Source organism: Hyperolius riggenbachi, chromosome 1 (genome assembly GCF_040937935.1).
Source record: "Hyperolius riggenbachi isolate aHypRig1 chromosome 1, aHypRig1.pri, whole genome shotgun sequence".
Lineage (NCBI taxonomy): Eukaryota > Metazoa > Chordata > Amphibia > Anura > Hyperoliidae > Hyperolius > Hyperolius riggenbachi.
In genome coordinates this window covers 215,076,245-215,091,268 of record NC_090646.1, presented here as the reverse complement: position 1 = coordinate 215,091,268, position 15,024 = coordinate 215,076,245, and the positions used below count along the sequence as shown (strand labels likewise).

At 43.3% G+C, this 15,024-nt stretch overlaps 1 protein-coding gene across 3 annotated transcripts in view; it reads right to left on the bottom strand.

Annotated features, from left to right (window-relative positions):
- TRPC3 (transient receptor potential cation channel subfamily C member 3) overlaps positions 1–15,024 on the bottom strand; it is a 277,797-nt gene that overhangs the window by 101,136 nt on the left and 161,637 nt on the right. For all 3 annotated transcript variants that reach the window (XM_068280305.1, XM_068280297.1, XM_068280310.1), the window contains exon 3: positions 18–197. In XM_068280305.1, the coding sequence (XP_068136406.1) occupies positions 18–197 (180 nt within the window). The remainder of the gene's footprint in view (positions 1–17; positions 198–15,024) is intronic.

Genomic DNA, 15,024 nt, shown 5'->3' with positions numbered 1-15,024 from the left:
GCGACAAAAAGGCTTACCTTCTTAACTTCATACTTTATGGCAAGTTTAACTCGGCTTAGTGATGGTCTATGAGAGTCCGGAGGCTCAGCATCCACATCTCCATTTAGGATTGCTTCAACCTCTTCAGAGTCCCGGCACAAGTCAAGGACGCCAACCACAAAGTCCTTGCATTGCATAGACAGCTTGCGATAATCGTTCTGAAAATGAAAATGACATTTTACTTTAACCACTTAATTATAGCATAATACCAGTGTTTCTATAGCGCTTTTCTCCTGTCGGACTCAAAGCACTTGCAAGGCAGCCACTAGAGCGCACTCAGCAGTGTTAGGGAGTCTTGCTCAATGAACTCCTTACTGTATAGGTGTTGGCTTACTGAATAGAAAGAGCCAAGATTTGAACCCAGGTCTCGTATGTCAGAGACAGTGCCCTCAACCACTAGACTGTGCAGCCACTGCAAATATGATAATGTAAAAATGATTGTATGCACTAGTAGCAATGACAACACAATATTGACATGTCAGCTTTTAGACAGCTACACTCAAATACGGTTTTTAGATTGTATTGTATCTAGTGAGAATTCTCCTGATGTATGGGACCCTTGTAAGTAAACCCCAGACATAGCATATGTATAACACGCAAGAACTGATCTTTTCCACTGAGCTGCTTGTTGTCACTTGTCTGTATGCTCTCATGCATTTGTGATCCAATAAAGGTTAGTAGGAAAAGATGGAGAACTTCATCAGGCCAGTAGTAACAGTTAATTTGCTTTCAGCTGACCATGCAGAATATCAGGTCATGCCTAAAGTTGACCATACATTCTTGTTCATTTCCGGTAGATTTGATCACTCTCATCCCATCTGCCAGAAATATATTGTCCAACAAGTCCAAATGATCAAATTTCGATCAATTTTGATCTAAAGTCATTCTAAACTATCGATCAGATAGAACAGCAAATTTATGTCGGCCGAGGATGGGGCAGAAGTGTTGCATTGCATCAAACAATACAACTCTGTAGTTCAATCACTTTTAAATAGAGTTCCTTCTGAAATGAATTGAAAATCAATGTATTGGTAGTAATCAATCCCTTTTTAATCAGTTTCTTATTGGAGAGGGATCAACTGGGTGGCAATCTAGTGTATGGCTAGCTTAAATCTCCTAAAACTAGATAATGTGGGTATGGCTGCTCTTAAATTCTGACCAGTGCTGATTGACAATGCAGCAGAATTTTTTCCTTTTTACTAATTTTTGTGAAAGTTCAATTTTTAGTTAGCTTGTCATGTTCTGATCTCATGGCACTCTTCATTAGAACATTGCTTTTTGATTGTGCATAATAAAATGGTAAAGCTAAATTCTGGAGTATTTGTGCGATGCAAAGCGTTCCAGTTCATTTACTGAGCATTACTTGCAGTAATATAATCTTAGGAACATCCATCAATCTAAATGTGCTTCCCTCTGTTGACCAAGCAGGATAAGCAATGTAAGGGCCTATCACAGCAATTAAACCAATATGGATGATATTCTAGATATGAAACATAAATTGAAGTTGATCATTGCTTAGATACACAACCAAAAGTAAATGTAATAAAAAAAATAGATAAGAATAACAACAGAAATAAATCAGCAACTAACGGGCCCAAATCAGATTTTTTTTGCTTAATAAGAGGCTGCTTTACATACATGTGTGCCTTATGTCACAGAGTCAGGAGTCCTAGAGTGGCATGGCATAGATGCTAAGCACTTAGCCATGGTGCTGCCGATATCATGTAGCCACTAATGAAGCTCAGGATCCAGGGGGAGATACAGAAGATTAGGTGAAAGCAGCAAAGCTACAATATTACAGAACAGTAGTATTACATCAATAAAGTCAAATAATACTAGGATCTCATGAAAACAATTTCTAATTATAACAGGTTATTGTATTTCATCTTGGCAAGCAAAATACTAAAGAACAAGAGCGGCATAGCCCTCCCAAGCTATATCTATAAACCCAATATTGGTGCACAATATAAATCCACATTAGGTTTTATGTTGGGGGTCCCAATATTGAGTACAAGAGCTTTTCCTTACCTTTGTTGCTTTAAAGCAACCTGAGGTGGGAGAACTATGAAAGCTGCCATGTTTATTTTCTTTTAAAAAATACCAGTTGCCCGGCAATCCTGCTGATCTTTCTGGTCAGTAGGGTATAAATCACACAGCTGAAACAAGCATACAGCTGATCTTGTCAAATTTGTCATAGACATCTGATCTGCATGCTTGTTCAGGATCTATGGCTTAAAGGATTAGAGGCAGAGGATCAGCAGGACAGCAAGGCAATGCGTATTATTTAAAAGGAAATAAACATGTAAGCCTCCATATCCCTCTCACGTCGGGTTCCCTTTAAAACATGTGTAACACAATGGCCTCAATTTACTAAACTTTATCAAACACTTTATCAAACGTTTGATAATTTACCTCATGCGTAAAATCTAATTTTGAATTAAAATTTGTTGAACGTTTTATCGATAAAACATTCGATAAATATATAACACCTTAGTGAATTCAAAATTAGATTTAACCCATGAGGTAAACTGCAAAACGTTCGATAAAGTGTTTGATAAAGCTTAGTGAATTGAGGGGGATTATTTTGCTGTCTGGTCACCACTTTAATAAGCCATGCACATTTAGGAAACTACGCAAAAGGGGTCATACCTACTGTATGAATCTAAAGGGTTAAAAGTAAAATAACAAAGCATACATTTGTGCAAAAGAAAATGTAACTAAATTAAAACAGCTACTTTTCAAAACACTTTCTTAAAATTCAGCGTTGTTGGTACTGCATCTATTTTCTAATAATCTTTTCTACTTTCCTCTTGAACTTCTTGCCTGAACTTGCTTAATTTGCACTTTATCCAAATCCAAAAGACTTGGTGTGAAAATATTCTTTCAGAAGAATAGAGCTGTGTGTGTAACTCTAACATAAGGATAACTGCCAAGATCTGTAGTGCACCGGCCTTCCAAACAAGGACTTGTACCGCCTACAGCTTATACAGAATACTGCTGCTAGACTGTCACCTAACCGACCACTGCCACATAACACCGGTCCTGCACTGCCTTCACTGGCTACCTATAAAATGGAGGCTCCTGTTCAAGATCGGCCTAATGACATTTAAATCACTACATATTCTGGGCCCTGGATACATGAAAGAAATGTTGCAGCTGCGTAGTAATCCCTGCAATCTCAGAGCCACAGATTCTGAGATTTCAGGGAGTACACCTGAAAACTTTTGGTCAAAGAGTGATCTGTCATGCCGCTCCAACATTATGGAACTCCTTTCCTCAGCAGATCAGGACAGATCCATCTCTAGATGTGTTTAAATCCAGACTGAAAACCCACCTGTTCAGTTTGGCATTTGCAGAATGCCAAACTGAACCCTACTTACAGGGGCTCTGTATTTCTTCACACAGCTCTCTCTCTCCCCTTTATCAATGGGACTGAACCATTTCCTGCCCGGGGGGGATAATAGCAGCATCTCATTTTAAGCCCTGGTAATTACGATTTTTCACACATATTTACTGAATAGGAATAATGATTTGGAGCAAAGTGAAATGTATAGTCCTGACTAGCTCAAAAATATCCTATATCCTATGTAACATAACTAACAGTGAGGGAGATGTATACAGTGGGGTGCGAAAGTTTGGGCAACCTTGTTAATCGTCATGATTTTCCTGTATAAATCGTTGGTTGGTATGATAAAAAAAATGTCAGTTAAATATATTATATAGGAGACACACACAGTGATATTTGAGAAGTGAATTAAAGTTTATTGGATTTACAAAAAGTGCGCAATAATTGTTTAAACAAAATTAGGCACGTGCATGAATTTTGGCACCACAAAAAAAGAATTTAAATCAATATTTAGGAGATCCTCCTTTTGCAGAAATTACAGTCTCTAAACGCTTCCTGTAGGTTCCAATGAGAGTCTGGATTCTGGTTGAAGGTATTTTGGACCATTCCTCTTTACAAAACATCTTTAGTTCATTCAAGTTTGATGGCTTCCAAACATGGACAGTTCTCTACAACTCACGCCACAGATTTTTACATTATATTCAGGTCTGGGAACTGATATGGCCATTCCAGAACGTTGTACTTGTTCCTCTGCATGAATGCCTCAGTGGATTTTGAGTAGTGTTTAGGATTGTTGTCTTGTTGAAAGTTCCAGCCCCGGCGCAGCTTCAGCTTTGTCACTGATTCCTGGACATTGCTCTCCAGAATCTGCTGATACTGAGTGGAATCCATGCGTCCCTCAACTTTGACAAGATTCCCACAGATCCCACTCCCTGCACTGGCCACACCGCCCCACAGCATGATGGAACCACCACCATCTTTTACTGTAGGTAGCAGGTGTTTTTCCTGGAATGCTGTGTTCTTTTTCCTCCATGCATAACGTCCCTTGTTATGCCCACATAACTCAATTTTAGTTTCATCAGTCCATAACTGAGCGCGCCCAAGCTGGGCTGCAGCTCTCTCAAGCAATGCGCTTTGAGTCCTATGGGAGAAAAACGCTTTACAAATGTTATTGTATTGTATTGTATTATTGTATTGTATTATTATATTGTATTATTGTATTGTATATAGCACCTTATTCCAAAATGAAGCCGGCTTATCCAAATGTGCTTTAGCATACCTCAAGCGGCTCTGTTTGTGCTGTGGGTGGAGAAAAGGCTTCCTCTGCATCACTCTTGCATACAGCATCTCCTTGTGTAAAGTGTGCCGAATGGTTGAACGATGCACAGTGACTCCATCTGCAGCAAGATGATGTTGTAGGTCTTTGGTGCTGGTCTGTAGGTTGACTCTGACTGTTCTCACCATTCGTCGCTTCTGTCTATCCAAGATTTTTCTTGGTCTGCTACTTTGAGCCTTGATTTCAACTGAGCCTGTGGTATTCCATTTCTTCAATATGTTCCTAACTGTGGAAACAGACAGATGAAATCTCTGAGACAGCTTTTTGTATCCTTTCCCTAAACCATGATGGTGAACAATCTTTGTCTTCAGGTCATTTGAGAGTTGTTTTGAGACCCCCGTGTTGCTACTCTTCAGAGAAAATTAAAAGAGGAGGGACACTGACAATTGACCCCCTTAAATACTCTTTCTCATAATTGGATTCACCTGTGTATGTAGGTCAAGGGTCACTGAGCTTACCAAGCCAATTTGAGTTCCAATAATTAGTTCTAAGATTTTGGAATCAATAAAATGACAACAGTGCCCACATTTATGCACCTGCCTAATTTTATTTAAACAATTATTGTGCACTTTCTGTAAATCCAATAAGCTTCATTTCACTTCTCAAATTTGCCCCTTGTTTGCCCCTGTGTGTCTCCTATCCTCTATAATAAAACCCCTGTGTCCCTGCGTAGCGCTGTCCCTGTGTAGCTGGGTCCGTGCTTTTTGCTACTGCGCATGTGTGCAGCATGGACCCGGACAGCAGTTGGGACTGGAGGATGGGGTCAGAGAGGGGGTCGGGTTTGTGGCGGGTAGAAGGGTGCGTGCAAGCGCGCGAGTGCGGCTGGTGCGCGTCCATGCAAAGTTTAAAAAAACAGACCTAGAGCCCGTTTTAAAACGGTCTTGGGTCTACTAGTATGATATATTTAACTGACATTTTTTATAGTAACAACCAACGATTTATACAGGAAAATCATGACAATTAACAAGGTTGCCCAAACTTTCGCATCCCACTGTATATAAATGCTTATTGTTAGGCTGATAGATCAGGGCCATTTCCCTGAATGTATGGCAATGGTGCGTTGAATGTTGCCCTGCCATTGTGGCCACCTATGTGCGCACAAATTTATTTATGTTATTGGTTTTAATGCATTTGATTATCTTTGCACATCTCTTTCTCCCCGTTATCATTTCACCTCCATGGGAGGACAGTTTCCCTGCTGGCACTCTTTGGTGGCATGTATACATTTCCACCCTTTTTGCTTCAAGAGTGTGACCACAGTTAGAGAGACACTGATACCCGAGTGGAGACGGTTGTACTCTCCACCTGTCTTATTGGTTGTTTGCCCCTATTGCAACCTTGTTTTGTGAGTACCAATTGTGAGTATCTGCTTATGTTGTACTACACTCTAATGTTTTACACCATCTTGTTGTCTCTGTATTTTTTATTTTGAAGGTACAGTTCTACTGTATCACACCTACCACGTTACACCAGAGAGGAAGAGCTGTGTGAAGAAATAAATAGCTCCTAGTGCTAGTGGTAATGTGTGCCCTAACAAACTGCATTTAAAATTGCTTTTATGGATAGTTGTCCTCTAAGTATGGTATATTAAAGTAAACCAGTTCAGAGAGAAATGTGAAAGCTGAAAGCTGTCTTTGATGATTTTTTTGGGGGGGATTGATATTTCTTTGGCTGTCATGCTTATGTTATAGTAAAATATTTTAGGCAGCCAATTAAGCCCTTTTTCTGCTGTACATGCTTGGTTTGCGTCAGTGTCTTACTTGGAAGTACATCTAAAGAATGAGAATAACAACCAAGTAACCAGCAAACATTTGGCAACAAGGTCAGGCCAAGAGGATGGCAGAAGTGGCGACTACGGCAGATGTAACAGAAAGGATACTGACATATGACCTCACATATCTACACTTTGGCAAGCCATGTGTATATACACCTTTCAGGTGTGTCCTAAAGGACATGACACCGGGTGGCAATAATAATTGGCTTCAAGTCTTCTATCATGAAAAGCCTGTTTTAAAGAGACACTGAAGTCTCTTAAAAAATCATCTTTTTATTATAAAAACCTGTGTAATATGATAGCCCTACCTACACCACCGCATCCCCGCTGCTGAAATCTATCTAAATCCCCCCTAACTCCCCCTCCCACTCCCCTGCAAAATCCAAGACTTTCTTGGTTGTGGATTTTGCTGCCCTCTACTCTTCCGTGTGAAGCAGAGCTATGAGCTGCAGCCCTGCCTCACACAAGTTTGTCAGCGGTGGATCTCCGCCTCTCCCCCGCCCCTCTCAGTGAAGGAAGACTGAGAGGGGCGGGGGAGAGGCGGCGATCCGGGCTGACAGACGCGCTGAGAGGCAGAGCTGCGCCTCATAGCTCTGCCTCTCACGGAAGCGCTGCCCAGATTGCCCCCCGGGGAGTTTGGGGGGATTTAGTTAGATTAGAGCGGCGGGGATGCGGCGGTTTAGGCAGGGCTGTCATGTTACACAGGATTTTATTATAAAAAGATGATTTTTTAAAGACTTCAGAGTCTCTTTAAATAAAGGAATGGGAAGTCTGTCACATGGGAATAAGCCATTAGTGCAATGTCTTTTATACACAGTGATGTTTTTCCTTGCCTTACAATATGTGTTTTGCTGAGCATAGTCTTGTCAGTATGAAGGTTGTATGCCATTATATCCCACTACAGAGAAAGAAATGAGCCAGGGTAAACCTCATGTCAGCATCTCAGATCAGTGGTGTGTGACGTGCATAAAGGCTTCCCTCGTACATACTCTGCAGTTTCATATGCTGATATGCAATATTTTCAAATGCTGTTTTTAACCCTTTCCTGATTGAAGGGATGAATCACATATAGGAGTGTATTCAGCAACCGACGGTAAAGTTGGACAGCACAGCAATTTTACCAGTGATCAGATTTACCAGTAAAGTAGAGTGCCTTGTGCAATTAGCACCACCTACGTTACCAGGGTACTGCGCTTATCTCCTCAGCTGTTGAGTCGGAGTGTTGAGTGTCTACAAGGAAATTATTTAAGGCTATAAATCTGAAATTTCAGTTCCAAAGCTCTGTGTACTCATATTACTCGTCCCCCAATCCTGTCAACTGAAAAAAAATAAATCTTTATGTATAGTTTTTCAGATCACACATTTACGTATAGTTTCTCAGATCACACAAACAGATATGAGAACGTTGCAAATTTCTGCATACAACATGAGGGAACTGTTACCATGATTGGGAGAAGACAAATCTGTATAGTCTGCAATGTCTGCAAAATCACAGCTGGCTGCAGAATGTAAAGCACATTTTTAATAAGCTAATAGACGCATACAGTATATAGTAATTTTTCTACGTTCCACCAATTTTTAACTAACGTTTAAGAAGACTTTAAAGGGAACCTGAAGTTAGAGGGATATAGTGGCTGCCATATTTATTTCCCTTTAAAAGGAAACCTGAGATCAATCAAGTCAAATCATTGATACTTACCTGGTGCTTCCTCTAGCCCTCTTCAGGCTGTGGGCTCCCTCGCCGCTGCTTAGCACCAGTCAAAATGTTACCTTAAGTGACAGAGGGTCAGAAGCCATTCTTTCTGGCTGCTAAAGGTAATTAGACAGCAGTCCCCAAACACACAAGACAGCAGTGTTTCCCCCATGATGTGGTGTAATGGGAGATTCACATCATGGATGTGCAGGCGATAAATCTGCAGAAACTGTGTGATGCTATCATGTCAATGTAGACCAAAATCTCTGAGGAGTGCAATGAAGAATAAAGCAGTTCAAAAGGCAAAAAGGAGTAAAACTTAGTGCTAGCAAGAGGTACCTAATAAAGTAGCTAGCGAAATATCAATTTTCCTGTCATTGTGTTTCTTTTGGTTCATTTATTAGCATACTATTTAGTCATCATGAGCCCCCAAAATGCTAAATCCTGCAACAGTAACCAAAAAGTAGCAAATGCAGCTGCCATGGCCATCAAATAATAAAAGTGACAAACGTTACCTTCTACATATGAAATGCAGCAAATGTGAAATGCAGCAAACATTTCCTTCCACATGTGTTAAAATGCAGCAAACTTTACCTCACACAAATGGAACTCAGCAAACATTAATTTACACGCATGTTAAAATGCAGCAAATGTTACCTCCAACACATGAAATGCGTTAAAAATTACCTCCCACACTTGTTGAATTCCAACAAACATTACCTCCCACAGATGTTAAAATGGAGCAAAGGTTACCTCCCACATATGCAAATGAAATACTGCAAACATGTGAAATGTGGCAAACGTTACCTCCGATATATGTGATATGCACATACATTACCCTACATATATGAAATGCAGCAAATGTTACCTCAGACCTAAATTCACTAAACCTTACCCCCACTGGGTGCTGCTGGTTGGGAGGGTGAAACTGGGTGCTGCTGGGTGACAGTACTTCTTCCTCTGTCCCTCATGGCCTGGCTCGCTCAGCTGCTGCTGCATAGAGTCTGACATCGTCAGCGAGTACATAGCCTAGGCAGGCAGCACACTGTAGGCGACACTAGGGGTGGAGTTACTGTGCATGCGGCTGCACCTTTGTTTACTATTTGTCTGACCTAAGTGGCAGATTAGAGGTGGTCAGGAGGTGGGGAACACGGTCCTGCAGTCAGGTCATCTGGCAGTCAACCCAAATTTATACCTTGGTCAGGGGGCCCTGAATCCGGGATCTGTCACAGGTAAAGCGTGACATCTGGTCACCGTATCTTATGGCTATCACCAATACTCCTAATCTAGCACTTTTTTGGTGGTATAAAAGTATCTCACTTTCCTAAAAATGTTAGGTGGCAAGCAGGGATAGCCATAACTATTGGGGTTAGTGGATAGCCCTTTAGCCTTGCAGAGCTGGGGGGTCCCCAGTTTAAGGCAGAGTTGGAGAAAGACCTACTAATACTGGTTGATTATTAGTTAAGCAACCATATTCGATGCCATGCAGCAGCAGCTAAAGCAAATAACATTTTGGAATGCATAAAACGGGAAATAGAAAAACCTGAGATGCTAGTATATTACTACCTGTGTATGAATCACTTGCGAGGCCGCATCTGAAGTATGGAATACAGTTTGGACACCACACTATAGGAGGGACATTGACATTTTAGCGAAGGTATAAAGACGAGCTAAAATAAAGGGATGGAAGGTCTCACCAAGAAAGGTTAGACAAACTGGACTAATTTAGCTTGGAAAGACACTTGGAGGTGACCCGATTAACATGTATAAATACATTCAAGGGCAATAGAAAAGCTTTTCAAATTAGCTTATTATCCCTAAGTCTATACAAAGGACAAGAGGACTTGAAATGCGTATGAAGAATAAGGAGATTTTACCATTAAGAAGAGGGATCTTCGCAGTAAGAGTGGGTATGCTGTTTAATAAGCCAACGACCATCTTTCAACAGGAAGTAATTATGGCTATTCTATAATGCACAGGGAGTTTTGTTTACCTTGTGCTATGTGTGCACAATGCATGTTATGTTGATGGCAGGGTCGGACTGGGACACTGGAGGCCCACCAAAGAAATTTCAACCTGGGGCCCACACATCCCATGATTGCGGGGAAAAAAAGGCGTGACCATGCACCGGAAGGTGGGTGTGGTCATGATGTATTATGGACAGGGCCAAATGTACATGATCTTAGCAGCATTGTAATTCAGAGACACTGCTGCCCAGCAAAACTTTGCATAGAGTCCCCTCCTTCAATATAAAGTAATGTCCTACTTTGCAGAGGTTGCGACCGCAGAGGTTGCAGAGGTTGCGACCGCATCGGGGCCCTTGGGCCAAAGGGGCCCCGAAGGGCCCTCCCTCAACTACAGTATTACCTCTCTATTGGTCCTTTGCTCATAATAATCACTTCTATAGATACTTTGAACAGTGGTAATCATTAACAAGCTATTTCCCATCCCTTTCTTGCACCTCTGACACTGTAGTTGCCATTGGCAGGTTTTGGTGCGTCATATCAATTGTTATGTATAGAGTGCTTGGGGGGGCCCCATTGTAAAATTTGCATCGAGGCCTACAGCTCCTTAGCTACGCCACTGCTCTCAGCATGAGTGATTACAGCACAGAGAAGAGAATTTTTGTGCTGCAGGCAGCAATTGGAGCTCTGTCAGACAAGGAGGGGGGGCCCACCAGAGACCTGAAGGGGGGTGCCCACCGAGGGAAAAAACTGTACTACTGTGGCCCAGTCCGACCCTGGTTGGTGGCATAAACACTTGTGTGCTGTTGGGGGCAGATGTCAGCACTATAAGTAAATACTAAATAGGGCGATGTCTTTGCTCTCCATGGGGCATAGTGGAGAGGTGAAGGCAGGAGGGGCACGAGAATGAGCCTCCAAAGTTATGGAGGCTTATTTTCATGCCAATCCTTCCTTCCTCCAGCCCTCCACTATTCAACAGTTTGTTCTACAGTGAACAAGACAAAGCTAGTTGCTGCATCGCCATTAGATTGGATCTGAGATCTGACCTAATATTTAACAGGGCATATGGCAAGGTGGTAAATGATCGACTGTTAACCACATCTGCTGTATGTATTTCCTGCTTTGTATTACAACAACTAGCTTTAAGTGTGCTTAAAATGATGGCAATGTATAATATTTTATACTACAAATAATTACACTGCACAATGAAAAATATGTATCTGTACAGAATGAAGGAAACTGTTATGCTGACCATATGTACCATATTTTTCGGACTTAGGGCTTGCTTCACCAAGCTGCGTTTCTAAAGCAGCACAGCTTAGTTTGAGCGCGCGACTTAAAAAATCCCCAGCGCATGCTAGGAGCAGGAGTGTTGAGTCGCGTGCCTGTGACAGGCAGCCTATTGGGCTAATCACATCCTTCAAATCCACAGGACCCGATGGGGATGAGGGTGGGTTTATGGGAGAGGCCTGTACTTTACAGGGAGCGCACACAAGTTAGCAGCACATGCTACTCAGCACTCCTGCTCGTAGCGTGTGCTAGGGATTTTTTAAGTGGCGCTGCTCAAACTAAGCCCTGTGAGACACTCTCTAGTCTATAAGACACACCTAGGTTTAGAAGTGGAAAAAATATACTAAACCTGTGTGCATCCATGGTGCCAGGCCATCTTGTGGAGCTTCTACCCCCAAGTTATCTCTGTCAACAGTAGCGTGGTCAGCAGGAATTTCACTAAGGGCAGGCACTGAAGATAGGCAAGTCTGCGGGGTAGGAAGCTGAGGACTGGTTGGGAGCATCAGTGTCACTCCAGCTGCCCACTAGGGTGCAGGTGGGTTGAGAGCCATTAGAAGGCCGGCAGTACTGATTTGAAGATTTAAGGTTTAGTTGGCAGAAGAAGCCTGGGCCTAAATTAGTTTAGTTGGCCCACCAGAAGTGTGCCATAGGCACGGTAGCCAGGCAGTTGCTTACGAGCACTTCATTTTCTCCAAGTTAGAGGCTGGTAACCAGGAGCCCTGTGGAGCCATGCGTAGGAAGACAATGAGGAGCGTAGCAGAGCTGGTGCAGGTGGAGAGGGGATGCAAATTGTTGCTGGATGCTGGGGGATGGAAAAGGAGGGATCTGGCAGTTTTCCAATCTGTCACTCATGGGGCTTGATTCATTAAAGCCAGTGGTTACCTATTTAAAAACCAAAAAGTCAGATATTAACCTAATGAGAGGGAAGGCTCGGTCCTAATGAGCCTTCCCTCTCCTCTCCAGGTGCCCTCGGTGCAGCGCTGGCTCCCCCGTTCGCGTCCGCCGCCGCAGGGACTTCGGAGGTCTTCGGGAGCACTCGGGCTTCCGAAGACGGGCCGCTCCATACTACGCACGCGCGAGTGCGTCATAGAGGGCGCTCGCGCATGCGTATTATGGAGCGGCCCGTCTTCGGGAGCCCGAGTGCTCCCGAAGGCTTCCGAAAGCTCCCTTCGGCATGCGGAAGTGGCAGTATTTGACCGAACTGGTCGAATACTGCCACGGGGGATCCTGCGCGGGACCGGGCACCGGGAGAGGAGAGGGAAGGCTCATTAGGACCGAGCCTTCCCTCTCCTTAGGTGAGTATCTGACTTTTTGGTTTTTAAATAGGTAAACATTTACTTTAAACCGTGATAACTGATATCATGGTTGCGGCAGCATTTTGCACGCGTTATAACATGCGTAACGTTTTTCGCACGCAAATGCAAAGTTTTGTGTTTGAGCATGAAAATTCGCGATTGCACGCAAAAAAGTTATGCACGTTATAACACGTGCAAAACTCTAGCGCGACCGTGATATCAGTTATCACGGTTTAGTGAATCAAGCCCATGGAGTGAGCAGCATTCAGCAGGAGTAGAACCAGGCTGTTGGGACATGAAGCCGGAGGGTGATAGAGGCTGGAATCAGCGGTGTGCAGCAGGAGGAGAGCCAGGCTATTGGGACGTGGTGCCGCTATGTTATTTCATCTGAACACGGGAGGGAAATCAAGGTTTGGATCAGTGGTAAGCGGTAGTCAGAATGTTGGTAAGCAGGAGTGTGGTGGGAGCTCTGCTTTCTCTGAGTGCCTATGCCCGCTCATATCCCGGGAAGGGGGGTCCAGCCAGGCTGGGGGTCAGCTAGGACTGCAGTGTCTGCAGAGTTAGTGGGGGAATCACCTCTGAAACTCTGCATCGCATTTCATCAGCCATCATGCTTTGAGTGTTATTCGGAATAAGTGGGGGGAAAGTTTGTGTGTTTTATATTCTATAAAATACAGTATGTAAACTATTGATTTTAAAACATTCAAATTTAAAACTATTGTTTGAATGTTTTAATATGAAGTACTGTATATTCTGGCGTATAAGACTACTTTTTAACCCTTGAAAGTATTCTGAAAAGTCAGGGGTCATCTTATACACCGCATGTCATTGATGCTGGGTGATACGCTCTCAGATCTCGCTGCTGAGGACTGTAGTGAAGCGGCGCAGGCGCACATGTGCGAGATCTGAGAGGCAGATAAGGAGGTAAATAGGATACAAGAGTGGGCCAGACGAGTGAAAGAGGCGTGTTTTATGGGCACAGCGAGATCTATTCTTCCATACCACTCTGATAAACAGACAAGGAAAGCTGACCAATCCACTTAGGGAGAGGGAGAGTTGACCAATCCAACCAGTCAATCACGTATATACTGGGTACCACATACAGTGCAGCACCAGTATCTGTTTACACACAGACCCAGTGGCGGACACAGGCAGCAGTGGGCCCCTGTGCAAAATATCAATTGTGGGCCCCCCTGACCTGCGGCGCGCGAAGCGCGCCGCGGCAAAAAATGGGCGTGGCTATAACCTACGACGCGCGAAGCACGCCGCAGCAAAAAATGGGTGTGGATAGAGCCGCGGCAAAAAATGGGCGTGGCAATGACCGGATAAGGGCGGAGCTAACTGTAATTTAAAGTGATCCCGGGGTGAGAGTGATATGGAGGCTGCCATATTTATTTCCTTTTAAACAATACTAGTTGCCTGGCGGCCCTGCTGATCTATTTGGCTGCAGTAATAAACTGAATTACACCAGCAACAAGCATGCAGCTTAATCTTCTCAGTTCTGACAATATTGTCAGAAACCCCTGACCTGCTGCATGCTTGTTCAGGGTCTATGGTTGAAAGAATAAGAGGCAGAGGACCAGAACGGCAACCAGGCAACTGGTATTGCTTAAAAGGAGAGAAATATGGCAGCCTCAATATTATTCTCACCTCAGGTTCCCTTGAAAAGTGCAACGCAAAGACAGTGGGCCCAGGTTTTGGTGACCCTTTCCCCAGAAAATTCACATAATTGTGCAGGTTTTCTCATGAAAATACACATAATGTGAGCAGATATGCCCAGAAAATACACGCAATCATGTCGGCAGATATGCCCAGAAAATACGCGCAATCATGTCGGCAGATATGCCCAGAAAATACGCGCAATCATGTCGGCAGATATGCCCAGAAAATACGCGCAATCATGTCGGCAGATATGCCCAGAAAATACGCGCAATCATGTCGGCAGATATGCCCAGAAAATACGCGCAATCATGTCGGCAGATATGCCCAGAAAATACGCGCAATCATGTCGGCAGATATGCCCAGAAAATACGCGCAATCATGTCGGCAGATATGCCCAGAAAATACGTGCAATCATGTCGGCAGATATGCCCAGAAAATACGTGCAATCATGTCGGCAGATATGCCCAGAAAATACGTGCAATCATGTCGGCAGATATGCCCAGAAAATACGTGCAATCATGTCGGCAGATATGCCCAGAAAATACGTGCAATCATGTCGGCAGATATGCCCAGAAAATACGTGCAATCATGTCGGCAGATATGCCCAGAAAATACGCGCAATCAT